We start from the raw sequence: 26,496 nt of genomic DNA, 5'->3' as shown, positions 1-26,496 counted from the left end.
GATTAATATTAGACCTAAATAATTGTTATTTGGTGCCAGCGTTGAGCATGAACATTATATCTGGATCTTGTTTAATGCGAGACGGTTATTCATTTAAATCAGAGAATAATGGTTGTTCTATTTATATGAGTAATATCTTTTATGGTCATGCACCCTTGAAGAGTGGTCTATTCTTATTGAATCTCGATAGTAGTAATACACATATTCATAATGTTGAAGCCAAAAGATGCAGAGTTGATAATGAAAGTGCAACTTATTTGTGGCACTGTCGTTTAGGTCATATCGGTATAAAGCGCATGAAGAAACTCCATGCTGATGGACTTTTGGAACCACTTGATTATGAATCACTTGGTACTTGCGAACCGTGCCTCATGGGCAAGATGACTAAAACACCGTTCTCCGGTACTATGGAGAGAGCAACAGATTTGTTGGAAATCATACATACCGATGTATGTGGCCCGATGAATATTGAGGCTCGTGGCGGATATCGTTATTTTCTCACCTTCACAGATGATTTAAGCAGATATGGGTATATCTACTTAATGAAACATAAGTCTGAAACATTTGAAAAGTTCAAAGAATTTCAGAGTGAAGTTGAAAATCATCGTAACAAGAAAATAAAGTTTCTACGATCTGATCGTGGAGGAGAATATTTGAGTTACGAGTTTGGTGTACATTTGAAAAACTGTGGAATAGTTTCGCAACTCACGCCACCCGGAACACCACAGCGTAATGGTGTGTCCGAACGTCGTAATCGTACTTTACTAGATATGGTGCGATCTATGATGTCTCTTACTGATTTACCGCTATCATTTTGGGGATATGCTTTAGAGACGGCCGCATTCACGTTAAATAGGGCACCATCAAAATCCGTTGAGACGACGCCTTATGAACTGTGGTTTGGCAAGAAACCAAAGTTGTCGTTTCTTAAAGTTTGGGGCTGCGATGCTTATGTGAAAAAGCTTCAACCTGATAAGCTCGAACCCAAATCGGAGAAATGTGTCTTCATAGGATACCCAAAGGAAACTGTTGGGTACACCTTCTATCACAGATCCGAAGGCAAGACATTCGTTGCTAAGAATGGATCATTTCTAGAGAAGGAGTTTCTCTCGAAAGAAGTGAGTGGGAGGAAAGTAGAACTTGACGAGGTAACTGTACCTGCTCCCTTACTGGAAAGTAGTTCATCACAGAAAACTGTTTCAGTGACACCTACACCAGTTAGTGAGGAAGCCAATGATAATGATCATGAAACTTCAGATCAAGATACTACTGAACCTCGTAGATCAACCAGAGTAAGATCCGCACCAGAGTGGTACGGTAATCCTGTTCTGGAGGTCATGCTACTAGATCATGATGAACCTACGAACTATGAAGAAGCGATGGTGAGCCCAGATTCCGCAAAGTGGCTTGAAGCCATGAAATCTGAGATGGGATCCATGTATGAGAACAAAGTATGGACTTTGGTTGACTTGCCCGATGATCGGCAAGCAATTGAGAATAAATGGATCTTTAAGAAGAAGACTGACGCTGATGGTAATGTTACTGTCTACAAAGCTCGACTTGTCGCAAAAGGTTTTCGGCAAGTTCAAGGGATTGACTACGATGAGACCTTCTCACCCGTAGCGATGCTTAAGTCCGTCCGAATCATGTTAGCAATTGCCGCATTTTATGATTATGAAATTTGGCAGATGGATGTCAAAACTGCATTCCTGAATGGATTTCTGGAAGAAGAGTTGTATATGATGCAACCAGAAGGTTTTGTCGATCCAAAGGGAGCTAACAAAGTGTGCAAGCTCCAGCGATCCATTTATGGACTGGTGCAAGCCTCTCGGAGTTGGAATAAACGTTTTGATAGTGTGATCAAAGCATTTGGTTTTATACAGACTTTCGGAGAAGCCTGTATTTACAAGAAAGTGAGTGGGAGCTCTGTAGCATTTCTGATATTATATGTGGATGACATATTACTAATTGGAAATGATATAGAATTTCTGGATAGCATAAAGGGATACTTGAATAAAAGTTTTTCAATGAAAGACCTCGGTGAAGCTGCTTACATATTAGGCATTAAGATCTATAGAGATAGATCAAGACGCTTAATTGGACTTTCACAAAGCACATACCTTGACAAAATTTTGAAGAAATTCAAAATGGATCAAGCAAAGAAAGGATTCTTGCCTGTATTACAAGGTGTGAAATTGAGTAAGACTCAATGCCCGACCACTGCAGAAGATAGAGAGAATATGAAAGATGTTCCCTATGCATCAGCCATAGGCTCTATCATGTATGCAATGCTGTGTACCAGACCTGATGTGTGCCTTGCTATAAGTTTAGCAGGGAGGTACCAAAGTAATCCAGGAGTGGATCACTGGACAGCGGTCAAGAACATCCTGAAATACCTGAAAAGGACTAAGGATATGTTTCTCGTATATGGAGGTGACAAAGAGCTCATCGTAAAAGGTTACGTTGATGCAAGCTTTGACACTGATCCGGACGATTCTAAATCGCAAACCGGATACGTGTTTACATTAAACGGTGGAGCTGTCAGTTGGTGCAGTTCTAAACAAAGCGTCGTAGCGGGATCTACATGTGAAGCGGAATACATAGCTGCTTCGGAAGCAGCAAATGAAGGAGTCTGGATGAAGGAGTTCATATCCGATCTAGGTGTCATACCTAGTGCATCGGGTCCAATGAAAATCTTTTGTGACAATACTGGTGCAATTGCCTTGGCAAAGGAATCCAGATTTCACAAAAGGACCAAACACATCAAGAGACGCTTCAACTCCATCCGGGATCTAGTCCAGGTGGGAGACATAGAGATTTGCAAGATACATACGGATCTGAATGTTGCAGACCCGTTGACTAAGCCTCTTCCACGAGCAAAACATGATCAGCACCAAGGCTCCATGGGTGTTAGAATCATTACAGTGTAATCTAGATTATTGACTCTAGTGCAAGTGGGAGACTGAAGGAAATATGCCCTAGAGGCAATAATAAAGTTATTATTTATTTCCTTATAATCATGATAAATGTTTATTATTCATGCTAGAATTGTATTTACCGGAAACATAATACATGTGTGAATACATAGACAAACAAAGTGTCACTAGTATGCCTCTACTTGACTAGCTCGTTAATCAAAGATGGTTATGTTTCCTAACCATGAACAATGAGTTGTTATTTGATTAACGAGGTCACATCATTAGCAGAATGATCTGATTGACATGACCCATTCCATTAGCTTAGCACCCGATCGTTTAGTATGTTGCTATTGCTTTCTTCATGACTTATACATGTTCCTATGACTATGAGATTATGCAACTCCCGTTTACCGGAGGAACACTTTGGGTACTACCAAACGTCACAACGTAACTGGGTGATTATAAAGGAGTACTACAGGTGTCTCCAATGGTCGATGTTGGGTTGGCGTATTTCGAGATTAGGATTTGTCACTCCGATTGTCGGAGAGGTATCTCTGGGCCCTCTCGGTAATACACATCACATAAGCCTTGCAAGCATTACAACTAATATGTTAGTTGTGAGATGATGTATTACGGAACGAGTAAAGAGACTTGCCGGTAACGAGATTGAACTAGGTATTGGATACCGACGATCGAATCTCGGGCAAGTAACATACCGATGACAAAGGGAACAACGTATGTTGTTATGCGGTCTGACCGATAAAGATCTTCGTAGAATATGTAGGAGCCAATATGGGCATCCAGGTCCCGCTATTGGTTATTGACCAGAGACGTGTCTCGGTCATGTCTACATTGTTCTCGAACCCGTAGGGTCCGCACGCTTAAGGTTACGATGACAGTTATATTATGAGTTTATGCATTTTGATGTACCGAAGGTTGTTCGGAGTCCCGGATGTGATCACGGACATGACGAGGAGTCTCGAAATGGTCGAGACGTAAAGATTGATATATTGGAAGCCTATATTTGGATATCGGAAGTGTTCCGGGTGAAATCGGGATTTTACCGGAATACCGGGAGGGTTACCGGAACCCCCCGGGAGCTATTTGGGCCATAGTGGGCCTTAGTGGAAAAGAGAAGGGGCTGCCCTAGATGGGCTGCGCCCCCCCCTTCCCCTAGTCCTATTAGGACTAGGAGAGGTGGCCGGCCCCCTCCTCCTCTTTTCCCCTCCGAGGAATCCTAGTTGGACTAGGATTGGAGGGGGAATCCTACTCCCAGTGGGAGTAGGACTCTCCTGCGCCTCCCCCCCTTGGCCGGCCAGCCTCCCCTCCTCTCCTCCTTTATATACGGAGGCAGGGGCACCTCTAAACACACAAGTTGACACAAGTTGATCCACGTGATCTATTCCTTAGCCGTGTGCGGTGCCCCCTGCCACCATATTCCTCGATAATACTGTAGCGGAGTTTAGGCGAAGCCCTGCTGCTGTAGTTCATCAAGATCGTCACCACGCCGTCGTGCTGACGAAACTCTTCCCCGACACTTTGCTGGATCGGAGTCCGGGGATCGTCATCGAGTTGAACGTGTGGTCGAACTCGGAGGTGCCGTAGTTTCGGTACTTGATCGGTTGGATCGTGAAGACGTACGACTACTTCCTCTACGTCGTGTCATCGCTTCCGCAGTCGGTCTGCGTTGGGTACGTAGACAATACTCTCCCCTCGTTGCTATGCATCACATGATCCTGTGTGTGCGTAGGAAAATTTTTGAAATTACTACGAAACCCTACAGTTGCATTAAGGATCTACCCTTCAGGAAAGTACCTCGCCTTCAGCACTCGGCCACACAACGAGTTTGGAACTTGAAGCAATCGCCATGCTGCTTTGGCAAGCATCGCTTGATTAAAGGCTGTCGGATCCCGAAATCCCAGCCCTCCTTCATGCTTGCGCGTGCACATTTTATCCCAACCAATCCAGTGCGCCTTCTTATGACCATCCGTTTCACCCCACCAGAAGTTTGAAGCAATAGATGACAGGTTCCCGCACATTTTCTTGGTGAGTTGAAAATAGCTCATGGTAAAAGTTGGTGTGGATTGCAATCCGGATTTGACTAAAACCTCCCTTGCCATTTTTGATAAGCCTTGACCCTTCCACCCCGATACTTTGCCCTTAGCACTATTCGTGACGTACTTAAAAGTACTATCCTTAGATCTCCCCACCACCGTAGGGAGACCTAAATAACGTTCACTCAGAGCCTCCTCCGTTACTCCTATCACTTGTTTGAGCTCATTTTTGTCGTCATCCGGGGTGTCTCTACCAAAAAAGATAGCTGATTTATGGAGATTGACTTTCTGCCCGGATGCAGCTTCATAGTCACTTAAAATAGAGCGAAGAGTCTCAAAGTTTGCCCTTGAACCCTCCACAAAAACCACGCCGTCGTCAGCTAACAGAAGGTGGGTGACCGTTGGTCCGCCTCCTCCAAACGACACCCCCTTGATATTTCCAGCCTCCTTCAATAAAGCAGAGAAGCCCTCCACACAGAACAAAAAAAGATATGGGGAAAGCGGATCCCCCTGTTGAAGGCCTCTGGTGGGATCAAAGCTCTCAGAGAACCCACCATTAAGTTTCACCCTGAATTTTGTAGATTTCACACATCTCATGACCATCTCTGTCCAGTGACCGGAGAAGCCAAATTTTAACAACATCTGTTCAAGAAAGTCCCACTCAACTCTGTCGTACGCCTTCATCATGTCCAACTTGACCGCGCATATAGGTTTCCTCCGTTTCCTCTTCCTAATAGCATGGACACATTCATAGGCCACGAGCACATTGTCAGTTATAAGTCTGCCTGGCACAAACGCACTCTTCTCCTCTGAGATCATGAAAGGTAGGACAGCCTTCAAGCGATTGGCCAGTGCCTTCGCCACAATCTTATAGAGGACATTACATAAGCCGATAGGACGGAACTGCGCCATTAACTCAGGTGAGTTTATTTTCGGGATCATTACAAGTATCGTGTCGTTAAAACCATCGGGAGCCGCTGTGCCAGCTAGGAATTCACGCACCGCGGCACACACATCGTCCTTAACAAGCGCCCAGTGGCGTTGGTAGAACATGGCCGGGAGGCCGTCCGGTCCCGGCGCCTTCGTAGGCCCCATCTGAAAAAGAGCGACCTCAATCTCCGTATCAGTGAAAGGAGCATCGAGTTTTGCATTCATCGCCTCCGTTACCGATTCCTCTATATGTTGCAGGACTTTGTGGCCATCCCTCGAGCCCTCAGAAGCAAATAAGTGTGCATAGAACTGCGCCGCCATCCTCCTCATCCCTTCATCATCCGTGCACTTCGACCCATCCTCTCGCCTAAGTGCCTTAACTGTGTTCTTCCGTTTGCGGTGTGAGGCACGATTTTGAAAGTATTTTGTGTTCTGGTCGCCTTCCTGCAACCAGTCGACGCGCGAACGTTGTTTGTAAAACACCTCCTCTCTCTCATACATCTCATGTAACTGATCCTCGATCTCCTTGATCTCCTGTCTGTAGCCTGTCCTTGTCGCCCTCTCTTTTGCGTCGATTAATTGCCCTTTGAGATGCCCAATCTGCCTCCTGATAGACCCAAAAACCCTTCGGCTCCACTCCTGCATGTATTTCGTGGCCGCTCGCAGGCTATTGCATGTCGTCGCAAGCCGGCCTCCTCTCTGATTGGCTGCATGTGCTTCCCCCCATGCAGCCGCCACCATTGTTTCATACTGCTCGTGACGCGCCCACGCAGCCTCGTACATAAAAGGTCGCAGCCTGCGCACGCCTTTGTCACCGCTTACTTTCAATGCTTTTATAACAAGTGCCTGATGGTCTGATTCCTCGGTCATCACATGCAGCACTTCAGTTGCCGGAAATAGCTGAGCAAATTCCGCATTACTCGTCGCCCGGTCCAGCCGCACTTGTATATTCTCTGCACCCTCCCTCTTATTATCCCAAGTAAACATGTATCCCGAGAAGCCGAGGTCGGCCAAACCGCAGTCGGTCAGGCAGTCATCAAATAGTTCCATCTGACCTATGTTTCGCTGGTTCCCACCAAGTTGCTCGTCTTGCCGTCGGGCCTCATTGAAATCACCTGCGCAAAGCCATGGCAGGTTATCCTGGGTGCGAAGGAATCGTAGTGCATCCCACGTCCTTGCTCTTTTATCCACACAAGGCTCTCCATAGATTCCAGTGAATCTAAAGGAGGCACCATCAGACACGATCGTAGCATATATGTAGTATTGGCACCACGGCTTAACTGTGACCTCAAGATGGTCCCTCCACCATAGTGCCAATCCTCCGATTTTGCCTTTGCAGTCCACCGCCACCCCTTTTGTGAACCCCAAACTCCACTTGAGTCGCTCCATTGCTCCCGCTCTCTTTTTTGTTTCTGATAAAAATACCACCTCTGGGTTGTATGACCTAATCAGGTCCCGTAGTTTGCCAACCGCCGAGTCCAACCCCAAGCCTCGGCAGTTCCAAGCCAAGATGATCATAGCTCTCAGCGGCCCCGCCCCGTGGCAGGGTCCGCCATTTCCTTGTCTGTCTCTTCAATCCGATCAAACACCGAGGATGTCTTCTGTCTAGTATCACTGACAAAAGATTCATCTCCCTCATGCCTATCCCCATCTGCTTTTGGCACCCACATCTGGCGCGGGCTTCTTTTCCTTGAGCTAGGTGTGCCTTGTGGGCTGTCCCCCCTCCTCCTTCTGTCATCAAAATCTTGACGAGGTTTCCAGACATAGTACCCCTTCTTCCTTTCGTGTGGGTACGCAGCATGGTATCCCTGTCTGTTCTCGCCACCTCTGCTCGAGGACCCCCTCTCCCGATAGCTCCTCTCCTCATATTGCTTGCGCTCATACTCCCTTTGCCATTGTTGTGCCTTGAGCTGTTCCCTGAGGTCCCTTTCCTTCTTTCTCTCGATCTCATGTCTCAGATCCCTCTCTTCTGGCCAGCCGCCCCTAAACTTCTCCTTATTTGGGGAGATAACTTCCCCCTTCTCTCGCCGGTTCTGCCCACCAGTGCGGGCATCCCCGGGATGATCAAATTGCGCATTCAGACTGCGCTTCACTGGAACATTACGAGCGCGAGCATGGCTGTCCTGCTCCCTATTGTTGCCATCAGATTGTGAACTCATAAAACTGCTAGTGCTGGCATTATTGTTTTTTCCTCCTTTAGCCTCCACCTTGGAGCCAGTGCTCCTCCCCGGTGATGCTCTTAACCAGCCCCCCATTGCGCTGCTTTGTCAACCAGAGGCACACAACGCCCGTTTTCATGCGCCCGCACTCAAAGCAGAAATGGGGGATTTTTTCATAGTGAAAATCGTACCAAGTACCCACTTTGTCCTCTTGAGACTTTTTGAGGAGGAAGCCACGCACGAGAGGCTCCAGAAGCATGATCCGTGCTCTGACACGCAGCTGGTTTCCTCGAGCCATGCCGTCCTTGTCAACATCCACCTTCACGACTTCCCCTAGCCAATTGCCCAAAGCCTTGCCGAACGCCTCCGTCCTCTTGCCCGGTGGTAGATCAGCAACTTTTACCCACACATCTATCCGATCAAAGACCATCTCCGATGGCCTGACATTGCTCTCATACTCCTTCAAGGCCAGGACATTGAAATCATATTGCCAAGGGCCATTATTCATTGCATGCCTCCAATCCCCTTCACTACCAAAGTGCACGACGAAGACGTTGTCGCCCATGTCCCAGAACCGAGCCTCGTGGTGAAGACCCCAAGCCCTCTGCATCATTTTCTCTAGCACAGTCCTGTTAAGCGGTCGCGGAGAGAACGCCTTCCCCACCGCAGACCACTTCATGTTCTTGGGCAAGATCTGATCTGGTTCCTCAAAGACGAAACCCTCCGCCTCCTTGTCCAACAACACCATCCCTCCCATCCTAGCTGAGAGGCTCGCGGTCGGATCCGGCGTTTTACATGTGATCGGGGAGCTAGAAGAGCCCCCGCTCGTAGCTTTGCCCGGGGTCGCTGTCGCCGCCGGGTTTGCCTTTGTCGCCAGGCTCGCCGCAAGGCGCCCCTTCGCCTTCTCCGCCATGGCTCGCACCTTGAAGGAGGAAGGCTACACCAGTCCGCGCCGAGGGAGACGCAGTCGCCGCCCCAGGCACCACCGTAAACTCACCACCCCCGTTACCAAAACCCTAACCCTAGCGCCGTCTAGGAGATCGCCTCGCGATCGCCCTTCAGTCGCCGCTTAACGTTTCGTACGTGGTGGACCCAAATGCGCGTTGATGTTGACTTAACGTACAGTGATGGCACGCTTGGTGGTCCGTATCATCACCTTTCCTATGGATGGAGAAAGGTCAGCCGCAGTCAACGGCGCGCACGACCCCCTCATTCCGCACGGCCAAACGTGCCGCACCCCGTCCCATCACATCCCCACCGTCCGTGGAGACACGCGTCGACCGATCCACCGCGTCGCGGGCTTCTCTCTCCCATTTCCCTCGCCCTTCTTCCGCTCCTTCCCACCGAAGCCACCACCGCCCACCCCTAAACCCGACCCTCCGCCCGCTTCCAGACCCTTCTCGAGCTCGCTCCCGCCTCTCGCCATGGGGAAGGGGAAGAGCCGCCGCGGCGCAGGGGGAGGGGCGAGGGGGCCCGCGCCGGCGGCGAGCGCGAGGGACGTCCAGCGAGCCGCGGCGGCGCTCGCCCTCCACGGGTTCGAGGTCACCGACGTCGGTACGTGCCGCGCGCCGCGACCGACCCCCCTCTCTCTGTCCCGTTTCGCGCCGCCATTTCGGGCGAGATCCGCTCCGCGATCCTCCATCTCCCTGACGGCGGCGTGCGTTCCTGGTTTAATTTCCTGCTCGTCGCGCGCCCAGGTACCGGCGGCTGGTCGCCGCAGATGCAGTTCCTCCTCGCGTGCTCGCAAGGCGACCTGCGCCGGGCCAAGGGTACGATCCTCCTCCGTGATGGCGTTGTTCTGGATAGGGTTTTAGCCGTGGTTGGTTGCTACTTACAGTTGCAGTATATGATATGTAAGTTGATGGTGCTGCTATGTGCTATGTGATGGCCTGCTCGCTTTAGTTGATTGATTTTCCTCTTGTGGGGGTTGTTTTCTGTACATTTCACCATCCGTTTACTGAGCGTCTTGATCTTGTTTCATGCAACATTCTTGTCGGAAATTGGATCATGTATGAGGATGTGCCTTAGTTAACGTGGTTCTGTTGAAATCTGGGTCGCCCTGAAGCCTTGGTAAATGGCATGGACAAGGATGACAGGGAGTCGCTTGCATCTGTGAGGGTCGAGGGCTGTGGGGCGTTGCATTCCGCAGCAGGCGCGGGTGATATGGCCATCTGCAGGTACCTGGTGGAGCAGCTTGGATTTGATGTCGACTCGGATGCTAGCTCTGGTACGTACGCACGCCTCTCTGAAATACTAAATCAAATGCTCCAATGTTTCTTTCCAGTTCTTGTTTCTGGGAACCAAGCTACTGCTACTTAATACCATACGATGCAATTCGTAGATGGAATGTGAATTATTGGCATTAGGAATTTCCTTATTTGTTCATCTCTCATGCTCCGTCCATCTGCTCGTGCTAGGGCCAGTTAATTAAATTCTTACTGTTCAAAATTCAGAAGAAAAAAAAAATCTTACTGTTCAGTTTATTACTTCGCTTCATATATTTTTGTTGCATAATATTAGATTATGATAGCGAGACCTGATGACTATAAGATTTCCTTCTAAACATGCTTGTGAATGCAGTATTAATTATACCATTTTGTTTATATGCACCTGCAAATGTGTGTGTCTGAGATTTCAGTCTTCAGTATTGCTTGTGATATGATGCTGAGGAAGTGCAGACAATGGCAGTAGATTTCTTAGGCCCAACCGGTTGCTATTTGACTAAAATTGCTTGATTGTAATTCTCTTGGCAGGTTCGACACCCTTGTCTTTCGCGGTGGCGCATGGGGAAATGACTGCTGCGAGGTATTTTCTTGAAAAAGGTGCTAATCCCAACACAAAAAGTTCCTCCACCGGCACGACTCCTCTGCATGAAGCAGTAGCAACAGGTGTCTATTTCTTCACATTCTGCTCTGTAAAAGTTTGTTGCATATATATGATGTCATATTTCTCTGTTGAGTTGCTGTCCGATTGTGTTATGAGGTTGACCGTCCCAACTTTTATGATTGGGATGCAGCCCGGGAGTGATAATACAGAAGTGATGGTTCCACTACATGACTTCTTTAGAAAAAAAGTCCCAAAATGAATTTGTCCAGCAATTGAAAACCTTCTTGTCAACATGTTGTGAATACTGATAGGATATAACTATTTAAACGGTGTGGACGCCTCCTTTCTTGCTAGGCTGTGATGAAATTACACGACTGCTGCTACCGAAAGGAGCTAATGTTGAGGCACCTTCTCCTCATGGGACACCTCTAGTTGCCGCTGCAGCCCATGGGAAGTTCAATGCTATGAAGATTTTGCTGGAGCACCATGCAGATGTAATTAGTAAATTGATGTTCTTCCACTTGAGCTTACTTCTTTTTCTGCATAGCTCAAGTTTTGATGCGTATACAATCCCTAGAATCCTATTTGTTCAACATATATGGGACCTGGGAAGTGACTTGTATTTTTTCAAAATAAAATTGCAGCTGAACAAAGTCTCATGGGACTTTGGTACACCCCTGACCACAGCACTCTATGCTACTCCTGACAGAATGAATGAGTCCACTTGCTTAGAGTGCGTGAAACTTCTTGTCAAGGTGTGTGTGTGCAATTCACATTCTGCACATTTTGGTTGCTTGATGGAATCTCATGTCGGAAGATACTTTTTCATATTCTCCACGTGTTTTATGTTATATCTGTTCACCCACAGGCTGGCGCGGATGTCAATTGTACAATTCCTGAAACTCCATTGGCAATAGCAACTAACAATGGTTTAACCACATGCTTTAAATACTTGTTGGAGGTTGGCGCCAATATCAATGTTCCAGCTAACCAGGTGAATTATTTTTCTAATGTATGTTTGTTCTTAAACCTTGATACTTGATGCTCTAACACCATTGTTGTTATCTCTGGCACTTGTTGCATAAACTTGTCCTGGTGATGAATATTATGTGATGTCTCATGGAAATCTTGGAGTGCACTCAAATCATATTTCTTGTTTACTGCTCCTTCAGTGCATATCGTAGTATTCAATATGTGAGGTTCAGTGACGTTGAGACAAAATCATGGAGAGAAAATCAGTTTAGAAGCCCCAGTAGTCCTATCCAAAAAGTAGGTGCTCACGATTTCCAGCACGGAGGTCATCTGGACGTAATGATCCTATTGCTTAGATCTGTTGCTGTTCCATTGTATCATTCATGACTTCACTTTTTAATATTTGCAATTTCATGTTTAGCTTAGTGTTAGAATTGTAGGCGCCCAATGATGTTACGTTTTTACTAGTTCCATGCGAAATTTTGGATCCAGACATATCACAAGCCCAAGAACTGTTTGCTTTTGCTCACACTAGTTGTCTGTCATGACATTATGTTATAGAGGAGATTGCATAAATTATATATCTTTGATTTTTGCAAAAATCTTCTCGTGTCATTTTTTTGCACTCACAGCCCCTGTATTTTCCTTTTTTGTATCCTCCATACACTGACCTGCTTGGGAAACCCCTCTCACACACACATATGGACATTGAAGTGATGGAAAACAATAGTGAAGGGTTATTGCAAACAAGAAACTGTCAGCTGGGAGTTTCCGATGTAGGAGTGACAAATGGGGACATTAATTTATGTGTTCGTTTTTCTTTTGGTATAAAGTATAAACTGGTATCAGCCTATCAGGTGTCTCTGGTTGCCAGAATTTGGATGGTTGGCGACAAGTCTATACAAGAAGACGCAATAATCAAACTCTACTCATCTCTTTGATGAATAGATAGAGCACTTTGATCCGCTTTCAAAAATAATAGTCAGAAAGCTAGATAGATAGTTTCCTAGATCCTTCCATTTTTGGGACATAACTATAGGATGGAAAGCTAGATATGAGATTTGATCCATCCATCAAAGTAGCCACACCTTTCTGATAAATGGGGGACATTTGGAATCATTTCATCGAGAACTGGGAAATTTACTCTGCATATTAAGAGTGGGTAATGTACAGAAGTAATTAGTATCCTTGTGTTAGAATGTCATCTTAGTTCTGTACAGTTAATATGTCATCAGCTGTTTCTATTAATAGGAGAAATAAGACAGGTTATTCTGCCTTGGTACAGTTTTGCAGCATCTTAATATAAGTTTTGTTTAATGATTTAGGTTAAGAAAAGTGACAGTGATAGCAAAGCTCCACTGAAATCAAGCAGTGCAAAAGCTGTTAGGGGGAAGAACTATGTTGCTGCATCAAGATTGTGTTCTGAGGTATATTGTTGTGCAATCATTTTCAATGGCCCTCTTACTGAACAAGCTGTTGGGAGAGAACTGTTATTTTATATTGCTAATACATCACAGTCATGGACATTAGATGAGAATATAGCACTTGGCATCCTATGAATGTACATGTTCCCACTACTGGTTACTGATTCCCACATCTAAGAACGCCTTGTTGTGCTTCTAAATAATTGACCTGTATAGCTGCATAGGGTCGGGAGTTAATATACCAGCAAATCCAAGTTACTGTTGATTTGTGTCTTGTGTTTTGACTAATCTTTATAACCACTTTTTAAGTGTATATCATTAATTTTTAACAATATTTCATTACTAATAAAGGAATGTATTTATTTTAACTGGTTCACTTGACTACTATCCTATTTTCGGCCAGGTTTCAGCTATTAACTTTGATCATTCTGAAGTTATAAAATTGAGCTGGGTTGGCTCCCTAGCTCACATGCACCCAGGTGAAAGTAAATTGAAAAAAATAGAAAAAAAACGAGGAAATCTAAATTTTTGTGTGAAGAACATGTTATAGCTGTGTACCTTTTTGTGATAAAAAAATGACATTTGAGTTTTTTTTTTGTCTGTGTGTGTGTGGGGGGGGGGGGGGGGGGGGGGGGGGGGTCAGTGCTATAGAAAGGCTATTTTGCATGTTTTTTGCTGAAGTAGGCAAGGCCTTACGAAAGGACGGTACAATTCCCATCCAAGGTTTACATTTATAGTGAAAGCTCTGCCCATTCATTTGGATTCGAGTATATCTTGGCATGTATCCTGCTGTTTGAAGAAAACCATGTTTTTTGAACTAGTTCGGGAAATAAGACATCCGTTATTCCGGCATTTTACAGCCTGTGGCATCTTACTTTTCTATTTAATCTTGGTACAAGTTCTCTTAATAATGTAGGGCAAGTCAAGTGACAAAGATAGGAAGGCTCGGCTGAAATCACAAGGTGCAAAAGCAGTTGAGGGCAAGGACTATGCCGCCGCATCAAAATTCTACACAGAGGTATATTTTGAGGCAGTTATATTCAAAAACGCTGTTACTGAAAACCCATTGGAAAACACTTTTATTTCTGTATTGCTAATGTAATACTGTATCATTAACTAGTTAACACAAATGGAGCAGATCATGGTTCTTGTTTTACCCCGCAATAAACAGGTTGTGCTTCGTGGTCTTTTAACATTTGGTTTGGTGCAGGCAATCAAGCTGGATCCGGCTGACGCGGTGTTGTATTCGAACAGGAGCCTTTGCTATCTGAAGTGTGGTGAAGCACATGACGCTTTGATTGATGCCAATGCTTGCATAAGTCTGGACCCTAAGTGGCATAAAGGTTACTACCGGAAAGGAGCCGCCCTTATGTCTCTTCTGGTAAGAATAAATGTTTTTTTTGCTGCTTTATACATCACCTCCGGCCCTGTAGAAAATCTTTGAACGATGATTTCATTATTAGGAGTACAAAGAGGCCTCTGATGCGTTCTCGGCTGGAATGAAACTGGAGCCTAACAACAAGGAGATGCAGGAGGCGCATAGGTACAATCCAGTTCATTCCTTCTATAGCTATTCTTCAACGGTTGATTAATTAAATTACCTTTAAACAGTAGTGATATTATGGACCATGTTTTATGAACCTTGGTGCTCGTATGATGGTTTCACATTTTATGAAAGTTAGTGTTACGTTGCTGGCCGTATGTTTGTGCATGCTGTACTGTGGCATATCATTCCTTTTGCGACAAAAAATAGCATTCCCGTCTGATTTTCAAACAAAGGGACTACGAAATGGTTGTGTGAAGATGGAACAACCTGGAGCATTTATAATCCCATTGGCATCGTGTCGTGTGAAATGATTGAGATTTCTACTCGTTTCCTGTTGGCAATTTCAGGGAGGCAGTTGAGGCAATGAGGAAGGAACAGTCTGAGCCGAGTCTCTACGCACTGGATTAGTTCTTCAGGAGTGCTTCTGCTTCCACAGTAGTCTTTTCTGAATGTTCGTTCTGTGTATATGTACCTGTAAAAAGGTAGAACGTACTTGTGTAGTGGTTTTGCATGTTACGATCCAAAACGCTCTTTGGATGCTGGGAGCTCTTATCAGCACATGAAACTGTTACCAAATGCCGCTCGGCAGTCGGCATGTCTTCTTTTTTCTGCGTGTTTGATGCAGTTTGGATGTTTTCATTGGTCCTCCGCTCAGGGCTTGTAAGAGCAACTCTAGCGGATCCTGCAGAATTTCGATTGCCATAAGGACATTTGTTGGGTGTGTCTAGGGCACATCTAGATGGGCTCTAGTTATTGCACATCTAAGTGAGTGAATCAAGCATAAAGAGAAGGAAAAAAGAGAAAGAAAATATTCACACGAATCTCAATGTAAGGTCAATGACATATGACTTAGATGTGTAATACTTATGGCACATCTAGATGTGCTTTAGCAAAACTGACATTTGTTAATATTTATGGAGGCTAAAACGGTTGAAGGCAAACACAGCTAACAAGGTAGAATCTGGTGCTACATTTTCTTTCGGTACTGCTATAATTGTATTTTTTGGGGGAGCAAAATCAGCTAGGCTTTATTAAACCGAGGTAATGTTTACAGGTATTACATATGGATCATGAGGAGGACCTAACCACAAATGTCTACTCTGTGGAAGGGAAACACCTAGCCTAGACAACTTATGAGCTTCAAAATTAGAAGCTCGAAATTCATGAACAAAAGAGCATGAAATAAAAGATTTCTCCATCTCCTTAATCTCCTTGACGACGACACCATAAGATCCTCTAGCCACACAATTGATATTTTTCACCACTTGCAATTTCATGCAATATGAAGATGGCGCACCCCCAAGTCTTCAGCCGACGATAGAGCATGCAATCGTCTTAGTGAAGTAGGATCCACCGATCCATGAGTGACCAGGACTGATGACTCTAAAGCCTAGTTTTTTGCCAGAATCTGAGGATTCTCCCAGAATTCGACCCTTATCCAGTTTTTTTCAGAATTTTTGAGCCCTATTTGTTCTACAATCCTATCTAATTAGACCCTAACTAGATAGAATTGTAAAAAAAAAATGGGACTTAAAGATTCTGAGAGAAGTTGTGTAGGGGTTGGATTATGAAAGAATCTCTAGATTTTGGAAAAGAACTGGGCCTAAATATGTGCCATCTCTGTCACGGCAAATTGCTGCAGCCACCCCAATATTATGGTTCACAGATACTCCCGCGTCAACATTCATCTTAACACATCCAACAGGATATGGCATCCATCTCTTCCCCCCCTGATTTGCAGGGCCAATGTTTGGCGTCAGCAAAGGGATAACTTGATCAAGTTGTGAAATAGAACTCGTCACAACAAGGTGAGTGGAAAGGGGGCTTTGATGTATACCCTCATGGATGAGTTTTCTTGCCGTCCAGATTATCCACAACGTTACCGTCATACGAGTTAGCTCCTCATGCGGCAGAAGCTTCATCATGGAGAACAACCAATTTCATGCGAGTGGTTCCGAAGTGGCTATCATATGTTCCAATAGCACTGGATCGACCAGAGACCACGCACATCTTGCCATCGTGCACTCGATGAGATTGTGACGCCATGAATCTTGCATACCACACACGCAGCAATTATTGTTCTTATGTTTCCGAACATCTTCCGTTCGAACGACTAAGTTCGATTTTTCCGCGTCCTGGGGGCGTGACTGGAAGCTAGGTCGCCCCAGGGGCCGAACTAGCGCCGGTTCACCCCCGGACCGTTATTTTTTAGCGTCCTGGGGGCCGAACGGCTGGAGATGCTTTTAATTTCAGATTTATCAACTCCGGCTATACACACACAAGCTGTCTCTGCTACACTTATTTTGGGCACACACTCGATGCACCCCAACCCCACTGCATGCGTTGAAGTGATAGCTGCAGCAGAAGCAGCTCGACATCACTCGGCTCACCCAGTGGGAAGCACCAACACATGCCACTATGGAGATCGTCACGCCTCCCCGGATTCTCCGTCGTCATCCGCAGTCAACGGCCCTCCCACTGGCGCCTCCGCACCCCGCCCGTCCCGTCGCATCCCATCCATCCGTCGCAGCCTTCTCTCTCCCACACAGAGGCCTCCTTTCCTTCCCATAGAAGCCACCGCCCCACCGCTAACCCCGACCGTCTGCCCGCCCGCTTCCAGGGCCTTCGCGAGCTCTCTCCCGCCATGGAGAACGGGAGGATCCCTAGCGGCGCCGGAGGAGGATGCGCGAGCGCGAGCGACGTCCAGAGAGCCGCGGCGGCTCGCGCCCTCGCCGACGTCGCCGCCCGCCTCGGCCTCCAGGCCACCGTCACCGACGTGGGCACGTGCGCGCACGCGACCCCCTCCGCTCTGTCTCGCCTCACCATTTCGGGCGAGTTTCATTCGGTCTACCATGGCCCCTGACGTGTTCCTTCCTGGCCTCCCGCTCGTCGCGCGCGCGATCTGGGTAGCACCGGCTGGCAGTGGCCGCCGCAGGAGCAGTTCCTCTTCGCGTGCGAGGACGGCGACCTCGACCGCCTCAAGGGTAAGACCCTCCTCCGTGATGGCATTGTTCTGGATTAGGGTTTACCTTAGCCGTAATTAACGTGGTTCTTTTGAAATCTGGGTCGATCGTCTTGAAGCCGTGGTAGATGGCATGGGCGAGGATGACAGGGAGTCGCTTGCCTCCGTGAGGCTCAGGGACGTTGGGGCATTGCATGCCGCAGCATCCAAGGGTGATGTGGGGATCTGCAAGTACTTGGTGGAGGAGCTTGGATTTGATGTCGACTCCGAGGCTGCTAATCCTGGCTCTGGTACGGCCGGCGCCTCTCCCAAATACTACTACTGAATCAAATGCTTCTGTGTTTCAGTTGAGTTCTTGTTTCTGACTGGGAAGCAAGCTAAGCAAATACTACTTCATACGGTACAACGCAATTCATGAATTATTGGCATCCATCTGTAGGAATTTCCTTTCCTCATTTGTTTCGTCTCACATATGCGGGCCAGTCAATTAAATTCTTACCATTCCGATTATTACTTCGTTTTAACATATTTTTGTCGCGTAATATAAGCTTGTGCTAGTGAAACCTGGTGATTATAAAATTTCCTTCTAAAAAGTAAAAACATGCTTGTGAATGATGTTTTGTTATGCAGTATTAATTATACCACCACTTGTTTATGTGCACCTGCAAATGTGCGTATCTCTGAGATTTCAGTCTTCAGTATTGCTTGTGATATGCATCCCTTCATATGCTGAGCAAGTGAAGAAGACGGCAGTAGATTTCTTAGGCCCAACCGTTTGTTATTACGGTATGGCAGGGTGTCAATGTTTGACTAAATTGCTTGATTGTAATGCTTTGTTGGCAGGTGCGACGCCTTTGTCTTTTGCGGTGGGGCATGGGGAAGTGAATGCCACAAGGTATTTTCTTGAAAAAGGTGCTGATCCCAACATAAAAGATTCCTCCAACGGCACGACTCCTCTGCATGAAGCAGTAGCAACAGGTGTCTATTTCTTCACATTCTGCACTGTAAAAAATGGTTGCATATGATTTCATATTTCTCTGTTGAATTGCTGCCCGATCTGGTTATGAGGTTGACCATCTGAGTGATAATACGCAAGTGATGGTTCCACCACATGATTTTTTTAAATAAATATCCCAAAATGAATTTGTCCCGCAATTGAAATTCTTTTTGCCAGCGTGTTGTCTATACTGATAGTATATAACTATTCAAACTGTGTGGATGCCTCCTTTCTTGCTAGGCTGTGATGAAATTGCACGACTGCTGCTATCGAAAGGAGCTAATGTTGATGCACCTTCTCCTCATGGGACGCCTCTAGTTGCCGCTGCAGCTCATGGGAAGTTCAGTGCTATGAAGATTTTGCTGGAGCACCATGCAGATGTAATTAGTAAATTGATGTTCTTCCATTTGAGCTATTTTTTCTTCATAGCTCAAGTTTTTATGCATATACAATCCCTAGAATCATATTTCTTCAACATATGTGGAACCTGGGAGGTCCCTTTTGTTTTTCAAACTAAAATTGCAGCCGAACAAAGTCTCATGGGACCTTGGTACACCCTTGACCACAGCACTCTATGTTACTCCTGAAAGAATGAATGAATCCACTTGCTTAGAGTGCATGAAACTTCTTGTCAAGGTATGGTGTGCTGTTCACATTCTGCACATTATGATTGCTTGAGGGAATCTTATGGTGGAAGATGCCTTTGTATTCTCCATGTGTTTTATGTTATATCTGTTCACCCACAGGCTGGTGCGGACGTCAATTGTACAACTCCTGAAACTCCATTGGCGATAGCAACTAACAATGGCTTAACCACATGCGTTAAATACTTGTTGGAGGTTGGCGCAAATATCAATGTTCCAGCTAAGCAGGTGAATTATTTTTCTAATTTATGTTAGTTCTTAAACCTTGATACTTGATGCTCTTAACATCATTGTTGTTGTCTCTGACACTTGTTGGATAAACCTGTCCCGGGTGATGAATATTATATGATGTCTCTTGGAACTCGAGTGCATGCAAACCATAATTTTTGTTTACTGCTCCTTTAGTACATCTCGCTGTATTCAATATGTGAGGTTCAGTGACGTTGAGACAAAATCATGGAGTGAAAATCAGATTAGAAGCTCCAGTCGTCCTGTCCAAAAACTAGGTGCTGACTAATTCCACCATAAAGGTCATCTGGACGGAACGATCCTATTGCTGAGACCTTGTATCATTCATGATTTCACTTTTCAATATCGGCAGTTCATGTTTAGCTCAGTGTTTGTAGGCGCCCAATGATGTTACGTTTTTACTAGTTCCATGAGAAATTTTGGATCCAGACATGTCACAAGCCAAAGAACTGTTTGCTTTGTCTCCCACTGGTTGCCTTTCATGACATCATGTTATAGAGGAGATTGCATCAATTATGTATCTTCGTGTTTTTGCAAAAATCTTGTCCCGTCATTTTTTAACTCACAGCCCTTGTATTTTCCTTTTTTGTATCCTCCGTACCCTGGCCTGCTTGGGAAACCAAGCAACCCTCTCTCTCACACACATGGATATTGAAGTGATGGAAAACAAATGGGGACATTTATGCAGTGTTTCTTTTTGTTGGTATAAACTGGTATCAGGTGCCTCTGGCAAGTCCATGCAAGAAGATGATGCAATAATCAAACTCTACTCATCTCTTTGATGAATAGATAGAGCACTTTGATCTGCTTTCAAGAATAATAGTCTGAAAGCTACATAGATAGTTCCCTAGATCCATCCATTTTTGGGTGAAGACTATAGGATGGAGCTAGATAGGAGATTTGATGGATCCATCAGAGGTATACAGTGTAGTAAACGGGGGATATTTGGAATCATTTCATTGAGAACTGGGAAACTTACTCTGCATATTAATAGTTGGGTGATGTATGAAAGTAATCCATATCATTGTGTTAGAATGCCATCTTCAGTTCTGTACAGTTAATATGTCATCAGCTATTCTTATTACTAGAAGAAATAAGACAGGTTATCCTGCCTTAGTACAGTTTTGCAGCATCTGTAATTTTTAACATATCTTAACATAAGTTTTGTTTAATTATTTAGGTTAAGAAAGGTGACAATGATAGCAAAGCTTCACTGAAATCAAGCGGTGCAAAAGCTGCTGAAGGGAAGAACTATGTCGCTGCATCAAAATTCTATTCCGAGGTATATTGTCATGCATTCATTTTCGATGGCCCTCTTACTGAACAAGCTGTTGGAGAGCACTGTTATTTTCATATTTGCTAAGACATCACTAAGTGGCAGTCTTAAGAATATAACACTTGGCATCCTACGAATGTATGTGTTCACACTCTACCGGTTACTTATTCCCACATGTAAGAATGTTTTGTGCTGCTATAATTGACAGGTATAGCTGTGTAGGGTCAGGAGTTAATATACCAGCAAACGCAAGCTACTGTTGATTTGTGTCTTTTGACTAATATTTCTATCCCTTTTTAAGCAGGTTATTAATTTTTTACAATATTTCACCTTGAGCATATCTATGCATGTATCCTGCTATTTGAAGAAAACCATGTTTTTTTGTACTAGTTTGGGGAATAAGACATCCGTTATTCGGACATTTTACAGCCTGTGGCACCTTATTTTTTTGATTTAATGTTGGTACAAGTTCTCTTAATAATGTAGGACAAGTCAAGTGACAAAGATAGGAAGGCTCGGCTGAAATCACAAGGTGCAAAAGCAGTTGAGGGCAAGGACTATGCCGCGGCATCAAAATTCTATACTGAAAAACCATCGGAAGACACTTCTATTTCTGTATTGCTAATGTATCATTAACTAGTTGACATTAGCTGGGAACTGATTTTTAAACATCCTTCCTAACTTACATGTCTGCGCCATGTACTTACTAGTTTCACACAGCTAGGTTACAGCTTAATTAGGATTTAGGAATCAGAAGTTGGGAGTGATTTTTCCCGCAAACAGAAAATAACTGAAATTCTCCGAATTGGATTTCATACTCCACCAAAGGGAAACAGTCATGGTTGATTTATCTGTTTTGACTTAATTTTTATTTTTCGTAAGTGCGTAAATCATTATTTCTTCAAATAAATTTGGATAACATTTATAACTGATAAAATCTCTTTCTTTTGTGCAACACATTCTATCTGACGCTTTTAACTGGTTTAGTGAGCTGTTTCCGTTTGATTTCTGAACTAGGTTCAGTTCTAAAACTGTAACCGTGCCACTTAGGTTTCCGATCACACGCTAGTTTAGCTTCACTTATCGTACTAGGTTCTTGTTTCATTCAGGAATAAACAGGCTGTGCTTCGTGGTCTTTTAACATTTGGTTTGGTGCAGGCAATCAAGCTGGATCCGGCTGACGCGGTGTTGTATTCGAACAGGAGCCTGTGCCATCTGAAGTGTGGTGAAGCACATGCCGCTTTGGTTGATGCCAATGCTTGCATAAGTCTGAACCCTAAGTTTCCTAAAGGTTACTACCGGAAAGGAGCCGCCCTCATGTCTCTTCCTATTGCGGCAACAAAAACATAGTTTATAGCTTTCTGTTCAAACAAAAGGAGGACTATGAAACGAAACCGGACGGAGCATTTCTAGTCCCATTTCATCGCGTTTAAATGACCGGCATTTCTAATCGGTCCCTGTTGGTTGGCATTTTCAGGGGGGCGGTTGGGGCGATGAGGAAGGAACAGTCCGAGCCGGGTCTCCGCGCACTGGATTAGCTCTTCAGGAGTGCCAGTGCTGCTTCCACGGTAGTAGTTCTTTTCGGAATGTTCGTTCGTTCTGTGTGTATATACCTGTAAAAAGGTGGTAGAATAGTGTACTTTGTGTGTTAGTGGTGGTTTGCATGTCACGATCCAGAATGCTCTTTTGCTGGAACCAAGCAGTTATCATCGATGCCTGAAACTTTTACCAAATGCTGCTCGGCAAGTCTGTTGGTTGGCAGCTCGCTTTCCTTTTTACCGCTTGTTTGATGCTGCAGACATGCCGTTTGGATGTTTTCATTGGTTTCCCGATCAGGCTGTATTGGTCCTCCTCTCAGGGCTTCGAAGAGCAGAGCAGCTGTAGCGGATCCTGCAAAATTTTGATAGACCGATCTAGCTGCTCGCTAATCGTCCCGAGCGGCGGTCTAAAATAGACAATGTTGGTCCCTAATCCAAAAAGGTAATAATTAGTCCCTTCTAATTGATAAAACAATTCTAATTAGAAAAAGTACCACAAAGCATACATGTGAACAGATATGAACACATTTAATTTGAGTTTTCAAATTTTTAAAAAGTCATAATTTTTAAATCGCGCGTCGGAATTAAGATCCGTTTTCACAGTTGTAATCCTCGCGACGTGCTCTTCGAAAATAGATCCCGCATGGGGATGTTTCGACGAACTAGTTTTCCTGTCAATTAAATATCAATGTGTGTGTAACTAGACTGCATTGCCGCGCCTACTGAGCGTATGTATATGCCAATATTTCATCACACGTCGCGCCCGGCGTCGCCCTTGACCCTCCATAGATGCTCTATCAGATCTTGCTGCAGTTGATGATGCACATGTGGGTCTCGGATCTCCTGACGCGTACTGAGATAGGCAGTCCAGGTTGCCCGTAGCTAGTGATCAACTTCGGCTAGAGGATCCTGCCTATAGTATGGTTCAGTGTCAAACACTGGGTCTTCTTGCTCGCTCTCGATGATCATGTTGTGCAAGATGACACAGCAAGTCATAATCTCCCATATTTGATCTTTCGTGCAGGTCTGAGCGGGGTACCGGACAACAGCAAATCGAGATTGGAGCACACCAAATGCCCGCTCGACATCCTTCCTGCAAGCCTCCTGAACCTTCGCAAACCAGGCGTTCTTGCCTCCTGGCACAGGGTTTGAGATCGTCTTCACAAATGTCGACCATCTCGGATAGATGCCATCAGCTAGATAGTACCCCTTGTTGTAGTGCCGCCCATTGATCTCGAAGTTCACCAGAGGAGAATGACCTTCAACAAGCTTGGCAAAAGACAAGAGAGCACTGCAGCACGTTGATGTCATTGTGAGTTCCTGGCATATCAAAGAAGGAGTGCCAAATCCAGAGGTCCTGTGTGGCCACCGCCTCAAGCATCACACTGCAACCGCCTTTGGCGCCTTTGTACATCCCCTGCCAAGCAAATGGGCAATTCTTCCATTTCCAATGCATGCAGTCGATGCTTTCAAGCATCCCAGGAAATTCTCTTGCTGCATTCTGTGCTCGGATTCGAGCAGTGTATTCCGCATTGGGTGTTCTCAAGTATTGTGGTCCAAACACTGCCACCATTGCCCGACAGAACTTGTAGAAACACTCTATGCTGGTGGACTCGGTCATGCGCCCATAGTCGTCGAGTGAATCACCGGGAGCTCCATATGCAAGCATCCTTATAGCTGTCGTGCACTTCTGGATGGAGATGAATCCAAGAGCGCCGGTGCAATCCATCTTGCACTTGAAGTAGTTATCAAACTCCCGGATGGAATTCACAATCCTGAGGAAGAGCTTTCGGCTCATCCGATAACGGCGCCGAAATGTTTTCTCGCCGTGAAGTGGAGCATCGGCGAAGTAATCAGAGTAGAGCAAGCAGTAGCCTTCGAGACGATGCCGGTTCTTTGCTTTCACCCGCCCAGGCGCCGAGCCACCTCGCCACGGCTTTTCATTGCTCGCCAGCAGCTGGGCGAGGGCGGCGAGCACCATGAGATGCTCTTCTTCCTGGACGTCGGCCTCGGCTTCCTCCTCCAGCAGCGCGGCGAGCGCTTCCTCGTCATCCGAGTCCATTGCCGAGGCAGGCAAATCGCCGAACACCTTGCGCTCAATGAGCGTGTACCCGCCGTTAAACCGCGCCTCCGCGGCCGAAAACGCCCAGCTGCTGTTGGAGGGGCTGCCACGGTGAAGCGCTGCTATTTTTTCGGCGGGGAATGGCTATCTAGCGGTGTAGGGCGGTGGGCGGCGCCGGGATATAGCTACTGGTGGCCGAGGGCGCGGGGGGTGGGAGGCGAGTCGGGGAAGAAAACCTTGACTTTTCCCCTCACGGTGTGTGCCAGCCACGCTTTTCCCTTGCGTCGGAGCCCCCAACTGCTCCCCAGTGCGCCGGGTGCGGCCTGTGACCGCCGAGCGGAAAAAAGGCCGAACCGGCGATTTTCGGCGTCCTGGGGGCGCGACTAGGCCGTTTTTTTTACGTCGGCGCCGAAAAAGTGGCCTGGGGAGGCCTATTGAGGGCGCGGCTGGAGATGCTCTAAACATCAATGTGTGTACAATTAGACTACATTGCCGCACCAACTGAGCATATATGTGTATAACTAGTCCTGCTAATTAAATATCAATGTGTGTGCAACGAGACTACATTGGCGCGTCAATTAAGCATATATGTGTGCAACTAGTGTTCTGCCAACTAAACATCAACGTGTGTGCAACTAGACTATATTACAAACCAACTAAGCATATGTGTGTGCAACTAGTCTTTTTGCCAACTAAACATTAATGTGTGTGCAACTAAATTATATTACAAGTCAACTGAGCATATGTGTGTGCAACTAGTCTTCCTGTCAACTAAATATCAATGTGTGTGCAACTAGACTAGTCTTCCTGCCAACTAAATATCAATATGTATGCAACTAGATTATATTACAAATCAACTGACTATATGTGTGTGCAACTAGTCTTCCTGCCAACTAAATATCAATATGTGTACAACTAGATTATATTACAAATCAACTAAGCATATGTGTGTGCAACTAGTCTTCCTGCCAACTAAATATCAATGTGTGTGCAACTAGACTAGTCTTTCTGCCAACTAAACATCAATGTGTGTGTAACTAGACTATATTACAAATCAACTGAGCATATGTGTATGCAACTAGTCTTCCTGCCAACTAAATATCAATGTATAAACTATATTACAAGCCAACTAAATATCAATGTGTGTGCAACTAAATTATATTACAAGCCAATTAAATATCAATGCGTGTGTGGGCGATGCTTACACAATCGAATCATAGCCCCGGCCAACTATTTGGCAGTCGATGTGCAACTCCGAAAGTATAATTGTGCAACTCTTTCATGGTCAGACGGTTGGGCATGCGGCTTCACATTCCAACAAACTCTCTCTAGTGAAAAAAGCGCCGACGGCCACCCCGGCCTTGCCGTCCACCGCATGGAGTCCACCCCCAGCCACCGGCGGCCACAACCGCGTGTGACGCTGGCTCGACGACAGCCCGTCCTCCGCGGACTCTTCCTGCCGGCCCTCCCAGCCCAGCTCCTACCGCAGCGCGCTGTGTGCGGCGACCACCTCGTGTCCTCCGAGGCCGGTTCCCCGCTTCCTGCCCCGCTGGGGTCCGTCCCTCGCGCCGCCCCAAGATCCGAGATCCATCGCGTGTGCGACGCCCTCCCGGAGCCGTGGGTGCAGGTCCGCGGCGGCAAGCGGCCTCGCAGCCCCCGTCTCCAGCGTCCTCCGGCCGGGTCTTCGCGCCGCCTCCCCAGGCTCCCGGGTGCGACAGTATTTCAGTGTGCATCAATAGTTGATCAAGCTTACAATGTCGCTCGTCTAGCTATATTTGAATAAGCAATGCAAACGCGAGACATCATCTAACCATCTTTGTATTGTCGTGTTGTGCAACTTTTTAATAATCGTATCCAACTGCGAACTACTATGTGCGCAACTACAGCTACCGTGGATGCCAACTATGCTGACAAAAATGTGCAACTACCATAATCATGC

At 45.9% G+C, this 26,496-nt stretch overlaps 2 protein-coding genes across 3 annotated transcripts; both read left to right on the top strand.

Annotated features, from left to right (window-relative positions):
- Window positions 1-9,395: 9,395 nt before the first annotated feature.
- LOC123087297 (ankyrin repeat domain-containing protein 17) lies at window positions 9,396-15,434 on the top strand. 2 transcript variants are annotated; one of them, XM_044509284.1, is made up of 12 exons: window positions 9,396-9,615; window positions 9,759-9,914; window positions 10,127-10,288; window positions 10,815-10,949; window positions 11,242-11,381; window positions 11,532-11,642; window positions 11,756-11,881; window positions 13,185-13,286; window positions 14,200-14,301; window positions 14,494-14,664; window positions 14,747-14,826; window positions 15,177-15,434. In XM_044509284.1, exons 1-12 carry the CDS (start codon window positions 9,486-9,488, stop codon window positions 15,235-15,237), a joined length of 1,476 nt encoding a protein of 491 aa, XP_044365219.1. In that variant the 5' UTR covers window positions 9,396-9,485; the 3' UTR covers window positions 15,238-15,434. The 2 variants fall into 2 exon arrangements, with proteins under 2 accessions (XP_044365219.1, XP_044365220.1); XM_044509285.1 differs by having other exon boundaries at window positions 9,397-9,615; window positions 9,759-9,830.
- A 2,481-nt stretch (window positions 15,435-17,915) lies between these two features.
- Window positions 17,916-22,278, top strand: LOC123087298 (26S proteasome non-ATPase regulatory subunit 10). The gene is made up of 7 exons (XM_044509286.1): window positions 17,916-18,081; window positions 18,635-18,769; window positions 19,029-19,168; window positions 19,314-19,424; window positions 19,535-19,660; window positions 20,862-20,963; window positions 21,444-22,278. Exons 1-7 carry the CDS (start codon window positions 17,925-17,927, stop codon window positions 21,591-21,593), a joined length of 921 nt encoding a protein of 306 aa, XP_044365221.1. The 5' UTR covers window positions 17,916-17,924; the 3' UTR covers window positions 21,594-22,278.
- The last annotated feature ends 4,218 nt before the right edge of the window (window positions 22,279-26,496 follow it).

This window comes from Triticum aestivum, chromosome 4A, assembly GCF_018294505.1.
Source record: "Triticum aestivum cultivar Chinese Spring chromosome 4A, IWGSC CS RefSeq v2.1, whole genome shotgun sequence".
NCBI classification, from domain to species: domain Eukaryota; kingdom Viridiplantae; phylum Streptophyta; class Magnoliopsida; order Poales; family Poaceae; genus Triticum; species Triticum aestivum.
Note: the sequence above shows the minus strand (reverse complement) of the source record. Positions and strands in the feature narration are given on the sequence as shown.

What these genes read in the sequence shown, in the direction of transcription:
- LOC123087297 (XM_044509284.1), top strand. Translation starts at nt 9,486, where the DNA reads ATGGGGAAGGGGAAGAGCCGCCGCGGCGCAGGGGGAGGGGCGAGGGGG. An exon ending in GCATGAAGCAGTAGCAACAG is followed by an intron (nt 10,950 to 11,241) that starts GTGTCTATTTCT and finishes CTTTCTTGCTAG; the next exon opens with GCTGTGATGAAATTACACGA. An exon ending in CATCAAAATTCTACACAGAG is followed by an intron (nt 14,302 to 14,493) that starts GTATATTTTGAG and finishes GGTTTGGTGCAG; the next exon opens with GCAATCAAGCTGGATCCGGC.
- LOC123087298 (XM_044509286.1), top strand. Translation starts at nt 17,925, where the DNA reads ATGGGCGAGGATGACAGGGAGTCGCTTGCCTCCGTGAGGCTCAGGGAC. An exon ending in GCATGAAACTTCTTGTCAAG is followed by an intron (nt 19,425 to 19,534) that starts GTATGGTGTGCT and finishes GTTCACCCACAG; the next exon opens with GCTGGTGCGGACGTCAATTG. An exon ending in CATCAAAATTCTATTCCGAG is followed by an intron (nt 20,964 to 21,443) that starts GTATATTGTCAT and finishes TTAATAATGTAG; the next exon opens with GACAAGTCAAGTGACAAAGA.